Genomic DNA, 16,887 nt, shown 5'->3' with positions numbered 1-16,887 from the left:
GAGTGGAAAACCGGTAGTCTGCATTGTTCATTTAAATAAATAGATAAATAAAAGACATTCAAAGAAACGGCAAAATTGCATCAATTCATCCGCATCAAGCCCATCATCCGAGCCATCCGAATCCCAGTCTGGTTGGGCAACAGGGGGTGCTTCAACATCCTCGGCCGACAGCAATTGTACAGCCTCTACCGCATCTTCAACATTGACACCTAGTCATACCAAAATTAATGCACAGTTACCAAAAAAAAGTTACCACAACATAGTAAAAATAATTATCATACACCTGAGCACACACTTCTCCCCGCCCCCCAGCGCGCAGACCTAAATTTGGATCCTAACAACCTAATATTACACACAAGCTTAATACCTAGAACGCACCCACTTCCCCTCACCAGCACACCCACCTAAATTTGGATCCTAAAAACACAACATTACGCACAAGCTTAATACCTAGAACGCAGCCACCAATTACTACTCCCAGTATTACGCACAAACTTCACATCAATAACGCACACACTAATTACTACCATATGCTCTACAATATTTTAATAAATGTGAACAACAAAAGTCAATGACGATTACCTTTCAAAAAAAAAAAAAAAACCAATGACGATTAAAGCTACCTGTCAATATACTAAAAATACACAATAATAATAATAATAATAATAATAATAATAATAATAATAATAATAATAATAATATTCCGAATACTTAAAACAAAAATAAATTATTGAACCCCAAGATTCAAATATGTTCAACAAGTGCACACACTTGCCCTCACCAACGCACACACCTACATTCAGATCCTAAACACCCAATAGTACGCACAAGCTTAATACCTAGAACGCACCCACCAATTACTACTTCCAGCATTACGCACAAACCTACATTCAGATCCTAAACAAATTCGTTACATTTTATTACGCACACGCCGTCGGTCAACAGCGCACAGACCAACGTCCAAAAACAATTTATAAATCAAGACAGCAGCTCATACCTGTGATAGTAGTCGCCATCTTCAACTTCTGCAATGTTATTGCGCTTCAACACCCTTTGTTCACGGTTTGAGTGGTACAACTACTAACCATATTGGATTACTACTTATTCCCATTATATTTGTGGTCTTTCATTAATTCAAAGATTCCATTCTAATTCTAACCAAAATTAACACATTAATAGAATTACTCTTTAACCCTCCTAATTAAATTATGGCCTTATTTACAGTATATTTCTCATTCAATCTCATCCTTCCATTACAAATTTATAAATGGTCAAGATGTCGTCTCACCATTTCATCTTAATAGGGGTCTCATTGGATTCAATATCTATATATATATATATATATATATATATATATATATATATATATATATATATATATATATATATATATATATATATATATATATATATATATATCATTTCACAAACGATGTAGTAAAAATTTCTTAACAACCTTATCAAATATATATGATATCTAATCTACTGATTATCTGTGTTATTAATCTAGTATTTTGTATAGCAAAATCAGGTTTTGAAAGACTTATATGTCAAGTTTTCATTGTATAATATTAGTATTTTTCCTATTTTTTTTAAAGGAGTATTTTTCTTTTTTTTTCTTTTTTTTTTTCTTTTTTTTTTTTGGATATAGAAGAGGGTTGAGCCTGTGATAAAGAAGCCAGCTACAAAGAGCAACTCAGCTAAAAATGCCTGTGAGAGTTAGTGGCTCCCACGCTGTCCTCCCAAAGCACGTCCTTGAGGATACGAGGCATATCTGGTTGTTCTCGCACCCCAAGAGCATGAAGGAGTGAAGTCGCGGCCATGCGGTCCGCAGCACAATTCTGGTTCCGAGATACATGTTTCATCTCCAGGCCCTGGAACGCCGTACATTCTTGTGCGCATAGATGCAAGATATTACATCCTGTCTCCTCCCCTCTGGTTGCTGTGTGGAAACCTTTAACGGTCCCCAGAGAGTCACTCTCAATAACTATCTTCCGTACACCCCAATTCGTTGCCATCCTCAGCCCCAAGAGTAATGCCCACCGCTCTGCCGTACAAGAACCTAAGTGGCAAGTAAAACCTCGTTGCCATGCCCCACGGTGGTCGCGAAGAACTCCGCCGCAGCCCGCTCTATTCTCTGCGCCTTTACAGCATCCATCTATGTTTAGCTTCATCCAGCCCTCTGCCGGCTTCGTCCACGCAGTCGTCTCCGCCCTGCGCTTCCCGGGTTCCATTTTCGTTTGAAAGCTGCCAAAACCTGCTCCCATTGCAATTTCACCCATGCCACCTTCTGGTCCAGAGTTGGGCATTGCCCTCTGAAAATCCGATCGTTTCTCCAGCGCCAACACCACCAGAGGCTGATGTTGAAGAAAACCGGCCAGTCCTCCACCTCATTGAGGCCATGAGTTGCCCGGAGGTTGGCCGTCAACCAGTCGTCCCAAGGCGCCGCTCCAAGCCCCGCCCTCGCTCTCCTTGGCATGATTCTATCCCAGAAACCTGCGACCATCACACATTCTCTGAATATATGGTTAGTCGTCTATGGTTTCCCTGCACAAAAAGAACACGTATTAGTTTGAATAAAACCTCTTTTAAATCTCTCCACATTGGACATAATGCGTCCATGTTTCACAAGCCACAGAAAATGGTTAATTTTGCTTGGCACACGTAGGTGCCAAATAATATCCCAGTCTGGGCTGGCACAAGTCGCGTCTTCTGGAAGACGCGCCCTGTATGCGGATCGCACAGAGAATTTCCCAGATGGTTCGCCCAGCCATCCCCAGTCATCGTGCACCCCAGCGTCCTCAATCAAAGTAATGGCGTGAATTCTCGAAAGCCACTCCTGGTCTAGGAAACCTTCTAACAAATGCCAATTCCACCCCACACCCCTGATCCAATAATTTGCCACCGAGGCGTACAATTCTGGGAGGGGTATCGGTCGCTTCATATAATCATACAATCGACTGCCTTGGACCCAAGTGTCCATCCAAAACCTCGTATCTTTGCCGTTGCGTACTACTCTCGTTAAGCCGCTATCAACGACATCTTTCGCGCCTGTGATTCCTCGCCATGCGTTAGACGAGTGCCTGCTGGATTGCGCCATTGAATATTTACCTTGCAAACGCGAACCCAGAGCTGGTCCCGTTCCTTTTTCATACGCCATCCGAGCTTCGCCATGAATGCTGTATTAAACTCCTGGCTTCGCTTAATACCCAGGCCTCCTTCAACTTTACTCTTGGTGACCGTCTCCCACTTGACCAGGCTCATCTTCCTTGTGCTACTATCGCCACCCCATATGAACCGTCTCGTTTGGGCCTCGAGCTTCTGGCAAACACCCCTCGGCAAAGACATCGTTTGCATAGTATACGTTGGGATGGCCCCCAGGACAGATTTCGCAATGGTAACTCTTCCTACGAAGTTCAGAGTCTTCCCACGCCATCCTTCTAACCTGCTCGTCACACGTTCAAACAAACCCGAAAAGTTAGCTTTAGTCACTCGGCCGTGCAAGGATTGAACTCCTAGATATCTGCCCAAATCCGTCGTGCATGGTATGTCCAGCTCGCGAGATATTGCCTCTGTCAAGACAGGGTCAGTATTACGTGAGAAAAAAACCTAAAACTTCCCTAGGCTTACTCTTTGGCCTGAAATGGCGCAGAAGTTGTCAAGGCATCTCCGAATGGTCGACACCTGTTCTAGAGAGGCTTCTAAGAAGAGGACCATGTCGTCAGCGAAGCAGAGATGTGATAGGGTTGGTCCAGATGCCGACAAACGCACCCCTTTCCAGTTCCCATTTACCACCTCCCGGGATATACTTTGGCTTAGCTTTTCCATGCATAAAACGAACAGTGCTGGAGACATGGCGTCCCCCTGACGGATGCCTCTCCCTGGCCTAAACGGGTTCAAGCGTGCTCCGTTTCACACAATTTGCATATCCGCCGTCTGGACACATTCCATAATTATACGTGCCCACGCCTCGGAGAAACCTGCATCAACAAGAGTGTCGTTAATAAAATTCCAGGAGAGACGGTCATACGCTTTTTCCAGGTCAATTTTGATTGCCATGAGCCCTTTCTTCCCCTTTTTGGTCTTCATAGAGTGCATCACTTCTTGGTACACGAGCACATTATCTGAAATCTGCTTCCCTGGGACGAAAGAGCTCTGAAACGGGCCAATCAGCTTTGGGAGGATGATTTTAAGCCTGTTCGTGATTGTTTTGGTAACCACTTTGTAAAGGACATTGCACAGGCTGATCGGTCGGAATTGTTTGATGGTCTCCGGCATCGCAATTTTTGGGATGAGAACCAGTAGTGTAGCATTGCTGCCTTCAGGAAGCTTGCCCGTTTCTAGAGCCGTTTTAACCATATTAAAAATACTCTCCCCTACGATTGGCCACTCGTGTTGGAAGAAGGCCGCATGCAGTCCATCTGGACCTGGAGCTTTCATGGGACTCATGTCAAACAGGGCGTTTCGAACTTCGTCCATGGTCACCCTCCTGTTGAAAATGCGCCAGTCGACCTGGTTTAAGTGCGGAAACATCCCTCGGTCGAAGGTTGAGCCCGTGCTTGTCCCCTCATCTTGAAACAAGCGCATATAGAAATTCTGGACATGGTTCCGCAGCTGGTCCGGATCATCTATCCAGGTCCCCTCTTCGTCTTTCAGGCTCAAGATGTTCTTTCGTGTTTTCTTCACTAAAGTGACCGTGTGGTAAGACTTGTTGTTCTTGTCCCTAGAGACTATCCAGTCTTCCCTGGATCGTTGATACCACATAAGTTCCTCCTGGTAAAGAACATCTTCCAACTCCAGCCGTAGTTTCTTTTCGAGTTTAAGAAGGCCCCGGTGAAAAAACTGCGCCATGCTGGTTTGGATCCCGGAGATGCGTGCCATGAGCACCTTCTTCCTCAGCTCGATACTGCCAAAGACTTCCCTGTTCCATAAAGTAAGGTCCTTCTGGATTTTCGTGATGTTGTCTTGGAGGCCCCGATTAGTGTCCCATGCCTGCCTAATCACATCGCTAAACGAATTGTTAGTAAGCCAGGCAGCTTGGAACTTAAAACAAAAATTTACCTGGCCTCCGCGTGAGGCGGTGGATTGGAGCAGAATCGGTGCATGGTCCGATCCCATCCGTGGAAGATGTCGAACGGCAGCCTCGGTGAATCTTTGGCGCCATTCCACACTGCAAAGTGCCCTGTCGAGTCGGGCCCCTTTAACATTCGGGCCTTCGGTGCCCCGCATCCAGGTCAGCTTGGGCCCACTGAAGCCCAAAAATTTACCTGGCCTCCGCGTGAGGCGGTGGATTGGAGCAGAATCGATGCATGGTCCGATCCCATCTGTGGAAGATGTCGAACGGCAGCCTCGGTGAATCTTTGGCGCCATTCCACACTGCAAAGTGCCCTGTCGAGTCGGGCCCCTTTAACATTCGGGCCTTCGGTGCCCCGCATCCAGGTCAGCTTGGGCCCACTGAAGCCCAAATCCACTAGGCCCTCATCATGGACCCAATCAACAAAGTCCTCGTTCCTCTGAATCGACGACACTGAGTAATTTAACGTCTCCTCCGCGCAGGCGACATCATTGAAGTCTCCCACTGCTACCCATTCCCGGAGCATCTGTCTTTTCCTTATTCTGAGTTCATCCCAGAGTCTTTTCCTCAAGTGATGGGTCGGGCTTCCATAGACGACCGCCAAGCCCCACGGTTCATCCCCGGACTCGTGTACCTGCATGAGAATAAATTGTGAGTGAGAGAACTAGACCAGAATTTCAACCGACTTGATCCAAAGCACCCATATCCCCCCGCTGAAGCCCACTGCCTCGACTCTAATCCAGTCCGAAAAACCCAGCTTTGCACAGAGTGCATCTGCTTGTGCTCCCGACACCTTCGGCTCCACAAGTCCAAGTATCTTAGGCTTGTGGGTGCGAAGAAGATTTTTTAGGATGCGATGGAAATTCCTTCCTCCAGCACCCTGGCAATTCCATATGAGACTGATCATAAAAAACAAAATCAGAAAAAAAAAAAAAAAAAAAAAAAACCAAATCCATACGTTAAATCAAACAACAAAAACTGAAAAACAAGAGCAAGAGACAAAAACGTCAAAGCCGTGGAAAAGACACCAGAAGCCAACGGAGCTTAGGAAACGCCATCGCGCCCACCTACCCCTGTATTCTCCATGACCCCCTCAAGCTCCATCACGACGTCTCCTTCCGCATCAAAGCTTCGTGGCGGGTCCGTGTGGTGTTCCTTGGTACTCTGCCAGACCGGGGACGGTATGTCTGCTGCCAGAACACCAGCATTAATTCTTGTCGATACAATGGATAGCCCACCCTGCTTGACTCGCACCACTACGTGCTCGTCCTCTTCTGCCGCGCGTCGAGACGTTTCCCCGTGCACTCGCCTTGTTTTACTACCGTTTTCCCCCATTTTTGACCTTGTTCCCTGGGATCCCCTGGGCTCATTTGCAATTTGTGTCTCGCTGATCACTACATTTGGCCTCCGTTCTCCTGTGCCCCGTGCTGCTACCGGTGCATTTTGTCTTGTGGAACTGACCTCTATGGCGTTGATGTTATCCCCCTGTCTTTGATCATCATCTCCGGCTTCTCTCCCGTCAAATTCCACCCTTTCCTGCTCAGCGTTGGCGTTGTTGTCATCCTCCACTAGAGGCGCGAATTTAGACGCCTGGACCAGCGCGGCACTGCTACCTCCCCCCTGTCCGGCTGCCTTCCGTTGCGGGCGAACCGGAGGTCGTGCTCCTCCTCTTCCTCTCCTCGTAGGCGCGAGCATCCATGTGCCAAATGGTACTTTAGGATCTAGAGCCTCTGCCGGTACATTGGGGTTATGTTTCGTAGGTTTGAGACAACCATCCACTTTCCCGTCCCATACCAAAGGCGCTACTTCCGCCATCGCCTCCTCTGATGGTCGTAGACCCGGGCATGTCTCCTTAGTGTGGCCGTATAATCCGCATGCGAAACACACCAGGTGCATACCCTCGTAGGCCACATGTCTAACTTTCCCTTCATACGTAAACTTTGAGACCAGTGGCTTTCTCATGTCCAGCTCCACGCAGAATCTTGCAAACATTCCACGGGACACCAGGCTTGTTGCGTGATCCACCCGGATTATCCGACCGATGAGATTTCCCAATTTCCTGAGAAAGATGAAATCAAAATATTCAGCAGGTAAGTCAGGAACACGTACCCATACTAGTACCTTCTCCGTGGTGTCGTTGTAGGGGTCGAAGTCCAGTTCCCATGGTTTCACAATCAAATAGTGGTCCAGCACCATCCATGGCCCTTCGTACATTGCGAATTCCAGATCGTCGACTGATCCGAAACGCACCAGGAAATAGTCGTTCGCTATGGCTATCAATTCCATGTTGCTCTTTGGCTTTCAGATCGTTGTCAACTTGCGCAGGAGGTACGCGTAACCCACTCGGCGTCCCATCACCTTGATGATCAAAGCGTTTTTCCACGGCGCGCGGATCGCCTTTATCTCGTTTTTGGAGAGGCGGATCGTGGGGCACAATGGGTCATCACCCTCCTCTGGTTCCGTTGCATCGCTATCGTAGTCTGAATCCGAAGAATCTGTTTGCGCCTCATAGACAGACTGGATACGGCCAGTCACGGTCTCTGCGTATGATCTCCGTGCCACGCTTGTCCCGGCGGCTGTTGCTACTGGGATTTCCGGCTGCGGTGTGGTATCCTCCCAGCTGCATGGCGACTGTTGCTACTGGGATTTCCGGCTGCGGTGTGGTATCCTCCCAGCTGCATGGTGCCGGTGGAGTCTCAAGATCCACCGCCATCGCCATCAACGCATCCGCAGGTGTTTCGCATACCACCTCTACGCTCGTTGTTCTCTGGTCCCCTAGATCGCCATCAGCATTCCGAGATGCGCTCATGTCATCACCCCGCTTTGCCTTCTTCATGCTTGGCCTTCTTCGTACTCCTGACCAACAGATCGTGATCTTCAGCAGATCAGGAGAGAGTTTTCGCGATCGTTCTCCATCACCTATAAACAAGTATAATTAATATTTTTCCTAATTTGATACACAAAAAATTAGTTACTTTATTTTACAAATATAATTTAAAATCTTATTTGAAATAATGCTTTGATATACCTTTCTCAGCCTTTTGGCTAAAATCAAGTGTAGTATCTGTTCTTATCAGGTTAAAATCTTATTATCATTATCACAATAAGGCATATACTCTTTCCATACCATTCTAGATTCAACTAATGGGAGTTATTTACAATTTAATTTTTTATAATATAAGTTTAACATTAATTAAAATTGATAATATTTAGAAACTAAGTTAAAAATGCTATTTAAAAAAAAAAACCAAATTTAAAATTAAAAAAATAACAAAATACTAAAGAAAATAAGTAAAGAAGGTTTCATTCACTAGTCTTAGAAACCTAGAAAACCAATATGCAAGAATCAGTTTAGACAAAGAGGAAGAGGGCAACCAATGGTGGCAATAATGTTGATTACCAAACAAGAGTATAGAATTCAATGTTGTTAAGAAGATCCATAGCACTCTTGTTTAACTCTTCCAGTTCTTCCCTGAGAAGAACCACTGGGTTTTGATGAAGCTCTACCACTCCTCTCAGCATTCAGTTTCACTGTCATTCTCAAGGGATCCAGCTGCTGTGACACCACATCTTTCAAATCTTCATTATTCCCCAGTGTTACTACCTCGCCATCCTCATCGATATATGTAAGACTGATTTCAGCATCGGGGGAGAACTTGAAGAGATCCAGTATCTTCTCCCTCAGTTGATCTATGTCGAGAGCGAGCTTCCCAAAAGGCCCATATACTTCATCCTCAACAACACGAGCATTGAAACGCCTCAGTGTCTCTCCATACTTGACCTAAAGTGCAGAGTGCATAGGATATAGAACAAATATTAACAATTAAGTAATTATAATTCTACAAGCAAAAAGCAAAAAAGAACTTAAAACTAAAGAAGTGCACTCTTTCCCTGCAAAAGAATGGAAAGCAGGCACTTCATAGTTCATGTAATTTTACTTATGAATGTATTCACAAGAAATCCAAAAATACCCATAACTAAAATTATGAAGAATGATCTTCCAAAAAGTCCCTAACATCTGAGTGTTAATTTTAGAATAGGCATACCAGTATCTCACAACAGCTGATCTGAGATAAAATGTGAAACTCTTTATGAATATCAGCACAGAAACCCAAAACCCCACTAATATACTTCTAAAAGAGTTACGAAATTCCTGGATCACAATGAAAAAGAAATCAAACCATCATTAAAACAAATAAAGCATTAGAAAAGTTTGTTTTTTTAAATCAAGAAAATTGGAATAAAGGGTAATCCCCAAAAACACAATGAGAATTATCCTAGCAAATATCGTATCGGAGTAGTATGAAAGATCAAAAGAACCCTAACACCAAATCAACAACCCACACATACACTGAAAAGAATAGAATTAGAAGAAATGAAGAAAAAACGGAATGATGGGCAAAAGCCAAAAACCAAACCTTGACGACAATGGAGTCCATAGCGAGAGTCAGCAACCTTCAGATTACTCCACTCTGATTAGATAGCGTTCCAGATGAACCGCAAAACAACAAATATGTAATTATTATTATTTTTTTTAATACGGGATGCAAAGAAATGTAAACATAGATTTACAAAAATTCTTCAACGTGCAAAGCGATCGGAACGGAGAAGATAAAACAGAAACTGAAAGATTTTACCGCAGATGAAGCGTAACCGTCAGCCGCGCTTTTTTTTTTTATCTCTACCAAAAACCCTACAGAGTATCGTATATGACAACCCGGATGATCGTCTTCTGTATGTGTTAATGTGTAATTGTGTATGCTAATATTTTCTAATTTCTAGGCGCGAAATCTTGTGCCAAAATGCCCAACTGTTTAAACTTAATTACCAAATTATTTTCTAAATAAATAAATGCATGGTAAATTTAGTTCTTTTGAGTAAGGATGTTAGTGAACGGAGCTTTGGATAAATTGTTTGTGTTCGTGTTTAGTAAATATTCGTTTATGTTAATTTATTAAGGTAAACAAACATAAATGAACAATTTTTAGAGCTCGGTTCATAAACGAACAGAGTTTGAACAGTTGTATGCTCGTTTACTAAGAACTCGTGAACAAGCTCGTTTCTATTCGTTTAATAATGTTTAGTGTTGACGAACATGTTCATAAACAAGTAATTAAACACATATATATATATTAATAGTTGTATTGTTGTTTGTTAGGTTCTTGTTTGTGAACATAGATTATCTAGTTCACAAACGAATTGTGATCATGAACATGAGTCTGTGTTTGGTTATTAAGCATTCATAAACATGAACGGACGTGTTCGCAAACATTAATGAACATGTTCATGAATGTTAATAAACACTAATGAACGCTTAACAAACAAACACGGACGCGATTTTTAAAAATCTTAACAAACGAACACAAAAACTCCAAAAATTTTAACAATCAAACAGAAACAACTTTCGTTCGTTTATATTCAGTTCATTAACCGTCCTAGTTTTGAGTTGCAAAAAGGTTAGTTATTCACCTAAGATGAATTTTGTGTAAAAATAAAAGAAAACAAAATCATTGTGATATATATATATATATATATATATATATATATATATATATATATATATATATAAAATTTTAAGTGAGGGTATTTAGTATTATACTACAATTAGTTTGTCTTTTGTTATTTGAGAATTATGTAGCTCCCATTGTTTTCATATGGTCCAAGATTGAATATGTTAAATATATGTATAAGATTTATAGAGTTTAGAAAAATAAATAAATAGAGTTTAGATAGGGAGAGAAAGCATTTAGAGTTGTTGAAAATAAGTTTATAAATATGAGAATGGAGGAATAAATTTCAAGTATTTATTTATGAATGCTACTGAATCTATTTCAATGTAGTATAAGAATCTGTCTATAATTGCGAAGTACCAAGAATCTGTTCATAATTACTTTCTCAACCTACTGAAGCAAAAAAAGTCAATATCGCATTTACTAAGGCTCAAACTCACAATCAATTATATGGGAGTCCGACATTGGTGCTATTAGACCACAAGGTCTTGGCATTTTAACTATTTATATTTGAGAAGAGTTTGTCTACAAAAGTAATATTATTGCATGGCATTTTAAAACTTCCTAAAAGTTTGAATTAAGTAGTCCCTTGACTATTAATATTTACAAAATTTTTATCATCGATTTTTAATTTAATCATAAATGATCTACTAACTAAATTGATTTATTGTTGAGATAAGCAAATTGGATTCATAAACTTAATACGTTAAAAGTTCATCATTAGTAAAAATGTGAATAACCAAATTTTACATTATTACCTTTAAATTTGATATATAAAATGTGAATAACCAAAATTTACATTATTACCTTTGAATTTAACATTTATATATTGATATTTAACAAAATTTAAAACAAAATCAATAATTAAACTATTAAAGCCTAAAGGACTATGTATGGTCAAACTGAAAATTGATAAAGGCCAATGAACCATTACTGAAATTAACACTTAAATCAAGATAAAATACACCCCCTTGGTTTCAATTGGCACTTATATTTCTTGTATCCAGTTCCATCTCAAAGTGAATAGAAAGCAAGTTTTAGGTTTATATTGAGTATTGGAAAGACAATGTCCTCTCAGTACCCCATACAAACATAAAACTTTTCAAAAAGTTTTAACCTAGTACTTAATCACTCAACACCGATACCAACAAAAATTTCCAAAAATGTATATGCTATTTCAATATAGAAAGATAAGCTGTTTAATCTGATAGCAAACAAATCCTGTAGGAAGTTGGACCTTCGGTTGGCATTTGCTTATGACAAAAGCCAAAGAGCTGAGAAGGAAGCTCATTTATGGCCTTACAAACTATATGAAAGCTTCTGGCAACTAGGTTACAAGAAAGAAAAAGGAATTGTTCACTTCACATAAGAAGAAAAGCCAGCCGCAATTTTATGTATCATATCTTCAATCTTCATTGACGCAGACAGAAAAACATAGGGAAAACTTACGCGGACACTGAAATCACAACTGCTGATTGAGGTAATGGTCAGCATCAGAGTTCCCGCTGACACCCAAATAGCCAGTAAAAGACTCAGAAACATTTGAAACAACCCTAGTGAACCATGTAGCACTACGAGATAATATGCTTTTCGGTGTTTGGTCCGCCGTATCTTCTTTCGTGTATTGCCGCTCTTCTTCCATCAACATGTCAAGTCGTCTTTTAACCATATAAGCTTTCACAGCTTGGATTCCTTCATTTACAACCTCCTTTGGAGGAATCACAAGAGGGTTCTGATCCACATTAAGCTTGGTAAGATTGTCAAGTCGGGAAATTGAATAAGGCAATTCACGGATTTGATTGTTGCTCAGATCAATCTCTTTGAGATTGCTCAAATCACCAAGAGAATCAGGAAGTTCGGTAAGATCACTGAAATTACTGCTTAGGTTGAGGATTTCAAGACGTGACAACTTTCCAATTGAATGTGGAAGTCCTCGAAGCTCATTGAAATGCACATCTAGAACACGCAAGGACCTCATCTCACCAACAGATGTGGGAAGGGAGCGAAGCTTGTTCAAGAAAATAGAAAGTTTTTTAAGATTCACCAGCTCATACCCAATGTTGGTTGGCAAGTAAGCGAGTTGATTGAAGCTTGCATCCAACTCCACCAATGATCTAGAAAAAGCATGAAAATCAACAGTATTAATGCAGAGAAAGATATTGAGAGCACATGATCCTGATGGGTAGGGATGGGAAGCAGCTTTTGCAAGTACACAAGTTTACCTGCATTGGCAGATGCTATCAGGCAAGGCAGTTAGTTTGTTACTAGAGATATCCAAGATCATCAAATTAACCAGGAAACCAATGGAGTCTGGAAGTGACTCCAAAATATTATAAGAAAGATAAAGTTCTTGGAGGTTCTCCAGACCTGAAAATGAATCAGGAATTGCCTGGTTTCATCAAAAAAGCAAGACAAACATCAGAAACAAAGTATACAACAAAGGAGTAATTGCTATTGAATTGTTGAAACAAGACTTAACCATAAGACAAACAATTCATAGGCAATTCAATCTGCACTGAACATTAATAGATATCAATTGTTCAATGTTGGATCACTACTCACTGTATGAAACTCATAGAATTGACTATACTGTCTTTACACTTGTATATACATTTAAGGGTCAATGTGTTAGAGTTAAACCAAATACTCCACTATCAAATGAAGGGCATTTAATAGTTTTGTTGCCTCTAGTCTGGCACCAAACAAACAGAGAATAGTAAAATATGAGTTCTTAACATGCTGACACTAAGCACTCTATGTAATGGTCAGAAAAAGTGTTCAAATAAACATTTCAAGATTCATATAAAAACCTTGAAAGTCAGGAAAAGAATTCCATTGATACATTTTTAAAGAAATAATAAATTAACATAAAGAAAGATTACATAGGGAAGGTAAAAAAAGGATCTCTCCAAGAAATGTAATAAATAATCACCACATGCAACAAACAATAGGTTTTTTTTTACACTAGAATTACATGTGGGAAATCTCATTCCTTTACAAGTAGCCAGTGTTGGTTGGTTTTAACTTGTAACTTGAAGCATTGATAACAATTTACACAGCTGCTGTTCTAACTTTTATGTATCATCAATCAAGAAAGATTGAACAACTACATAGAACAACAATGCAATTTTATAAATTGCAGCATATTTTCAGAATTAGCTTTCCACATTTTCTGCTACTGCCTATTGCATAGAATAGACCCCACATTTTCACTATGAACTAAATGCAAACATATATATGTGCTGAAAATGCACTCATCTGGTCAAATCAATGAAATTTAACATGCCTTACAAAAATACAATATATCTATAAATTCAACAATGGATAACTTAAAGTCATAAAAACTTGCAAGGAGCTATAGACACATCAGAAATAAAGTCGCAATAATTTTGTCAACAAGAAATTCCAAACTGAAGATTACCTCAAGCTGATTGTTGGACAACTTTAGCACAACCAAGGAGCGAATTCTCCCAAAAGCTTCAGGCAGCAACGTCAATTGCCTGCCAGATAAATCAACTTTCTCGATTGCTTTCCCTGATGCCTCCTGCAAAATCGCCACAACTTCCTCATTCACCGCCAGCTCCTTACCTCCCGATTCTTCCAGCGCTATGGCGGACACATCACCTCCGGCGAGAGCCACCGCGTAAATTTTCTCCAACCTTTTCTCCGCCTCTTTCAACAGCACAGCGTAGGACTTATGCGCGTCCTCCAACGCAATAACCGTCTTGTGAAATTCCTTCTCCTTCTCCGCCTCCTTCCTGCACTCGGCCTCCTTCTCCGCCTGCTTCGACCTCCACACCTGCGGATCCACCTCCGGCGGCCGCGGCGCCAGCACAATCTCCTCCAGCTTCTTAGCCAGGGAAGCATCGATCCCCGTGAGCTTCATCTTTGCAGTGTCCACCGCCTCGTGATCCGGTTGTTCGCCTAGGGATTTGAGCATAGATCGCGCCTGCGATACGTCGGCGACGGCGAGCCGCATGGCAGCAGCAACCTTCGGATCGGTGAGGTGGGGCATCCGCTCGGTGAGCTCGAAATAAGGCTCCTGCGCCTGCGGCGACCTCGGCTTCGGTTGCTCGACGTCAAATTCATCCTCTCCGGCAGCGCGTCGGGGGACGATGCTCGGGACTTTGGACATTACGAAGGAGAGAATCGGATAGTTATTAGGGTTTGGATCCATTTCTCCGGCAGTGATTTCGTGAAACGCTGATCGTCTGGTTTCGGTTGGAAGTGTAAATCGCTTTTCAGAAGTCGGAAGGGGCATGTAATGTAAAATATCAACGCCAGAAGATTCCATATTTCGCTTTAACCACTGTTGATTTAAATAATTACATATAGACCTCTAAACTTCTTTTTTTTTTTTGGGTACATACCTCTAAACTTTATATCTCTACTTATCAACTAGAATTTCACTACCGTATTTCTCGATCAAATTTGAGAATTTTCTATTTTTCCTATAATAACTTTTATGGTTCTCAATAATTTTTTATTTTTATATCATATTTATGTACCAAATAATTTTTATGGCTCTCAAAAAAAAATCTCTTACATTTTTAGGTTAGACCGACTCTTTGTGCTTCAATAGATTGAAAAAGTAAATATGAACAAATATTACATTGTAATATAGTCAATAGTACTCAAATAAAAATTGGATTCACTAATGAGTATTTTTGGTAATAAAATGAGTAAAAGTCATGCTAAATTTGCATATAATTTAAAGCGTTTTACTATATGAACTCTAATATTTATTATTGTAGTATTGTGACAAACAATGATAAGTTATTTTCATTATATGAAAGTTTTGAAAGAAGTATCTACAACAAGTTTGTAGTTATTTTATGTAAATGGCGTAAAATAATATTTTTTGAATGCTATTGACTCTTACTTTAGGACACAGAGTCAACAACGCCTCATCATCTCAACCTAATGAAGGACACAGAGTCAACAACGCCTCCACTCCTAAACATCTCATCTCAACCTAATGAAAGACACAGAGTCAACAACGCCTCAATATCTCAATCTAATGAAGGACACAGAGTCAACAACGCCTCCACTCCTCAACATCTCATCTCAACCTAATGAAAGACACAGAGTGAACAACGACTCCACTCCTCAACATCTCAACCTAATGAAGGACACAGAGTCCCTAACGAAGGACACAGAGTCAACAACGCCTCCACTGATGCTCGATCTCATGACCTTCCACATGGGAGAGGTCACTACATGTTATCTGAGCACAAGGTGCTTGATAAATGACGTAAAATATAGTTTAAAATATAATTGACTAATTTTTGTCCTTTGAGTGTCAACTTTTGTCAATTTTGATCATTCGATCTGATAAATTTTCTATCAAATGAATATTTGAAATAATATCAAACACATAATTTCATTATCCAATCCCTTAAATCATCTCAAATTCAAAGAAGGAAAACCTAAGTCATCCTAAATTATGAAGTGCAACAAGAATACATTTTAGGGTGTAAAGATTGTTGAAATCATTTGGCGAATAAGTGAGGGCCAAATTGTCATTTTTCCCATAATAATTCTGCAATTGTTAATATAGATTCAAATATCAACAGCATCCCTTCATAAATATTGTTATGTACAGATATAAATTATTTATTTTAGATAATAAACTTATGAAGTATAAACCTTAGTTACTCTCCTGTTAATTACTTCCTCTATCCATGAAAAAAAGAAAATCATTTTAAGTATAATTAATTTATGAGTAGTGCTACATATTCACAAAGAAAATGTGTTTTAATGTTATTGGAATTAATTTAGCGTAAGTAAGCGGAAAATTTAATGTATTAAAAACAAAAACAAATAAGATAGTGTATGGTTGACTTTCAAAAAAAAGATAGTGTATGGTTGAGGGTAGCATTATGTTATTCTTCTGCAGTATCTATTCATACCTACTTTTTCAACCGCACAAAGAATCTATACAACATCCTACATAGAAAAACACATTGGTGCCACTAGACCACAAGGTCCTTAGCACCAATAAAATATGATTATATTAATATAATATTATATATTTTGTATAGAGATGTTTATTTCTTTTAAACACATATTTCATTTCTATTTCTTAAACCAATAAAATACTAGAAATCTGGAATAACATTTCTAAAGTTTATTATTCTAGCGAACCAAACAATAAAATATAATTCACATTTTATTTCTTGTCTATTGCATTTCTTATGGAATAGTATTCTTGAGAATAAACCCAGGGCCATGGCGCCCTGCACAGGCTTAGCTCAATGGTTCGATAGACAGTATTTAAAAGAAGAGATTAATGTTTGAATT

At 40.3% G+C, this 16,887-nt stretch overlaps 2 protein-coding genes across 2 annotated transcripts in view; both read right to left on the bottom strand.

Annotated features, from left to right (window-relative positions):
* LOC109180064 (protein NBR1 homolog) overlaps positions 1–9,552 on the bottom strand; it is a 35,304-nt gene extending 25,752 nt beyond the window's left edge. The window contains exon 1 of the mRNA XM_019329561.1: positions 9,493–9,552. Within this exon, the coding sequence (XP_019185106.1) occupies positions 9,493–9,513 (21 nt within the window). The 5' untranslated portion in view covers positions 9,514–9,552. The remainder of the gene's footprint in view (positions 1–9,492) is intronic.
* A 2,174-nt stretch (positions 9,553–11,726) lies between these two features.
* Positions 11,727–14,893, bottom strand: LOC109180075 (plant intracellular Ras-group-related LRR protein 1-like). Its single transcript, XM_019329575.1, has 3 exons — positions 14,006–14,893; positions 12,807–12,973; positions 11,727–12,698 (listed from the first exon to the last, which is right to left on the bottom strand). Exons 1-3 carry the CDS (start codon positions 14,876–14,878, stop codon positions 12,047–12,049), a joined length of 1,692 nt encoding a protein of 563 aa, XP_019185120.1. The 5' UTR covers positions 14,879–14,893; the 3' UTR covers positions 11,727–12,046.
* Between the last annotated feature and the right edge of the window lie 1,994 nt (positions 14,894–16,887).

This window comes from Ipomoea nil, unplaced genomic scaffold (genome assembly GCF_001879475.1).
Source record: "Ipomoea nil cultivar Tokyo-kokei standard unplaced genomic scaffold, Asagao_1.1 scaffold0987, whole genome shotgun sequence".
In the NCBI taxonomy this organism is placed as follows: Eukaryota; Viridiplantae; Streptophyta; class Magnoliopsida; order Solanales; family Convolvulaceae; genus Ipomoea; species Ipomoea nil.
The sequence above is the reverse complement of the archived record's forward strand: the minus strand, read 5'-3'. Positions and strand labels throughout refer to the sequence as shown.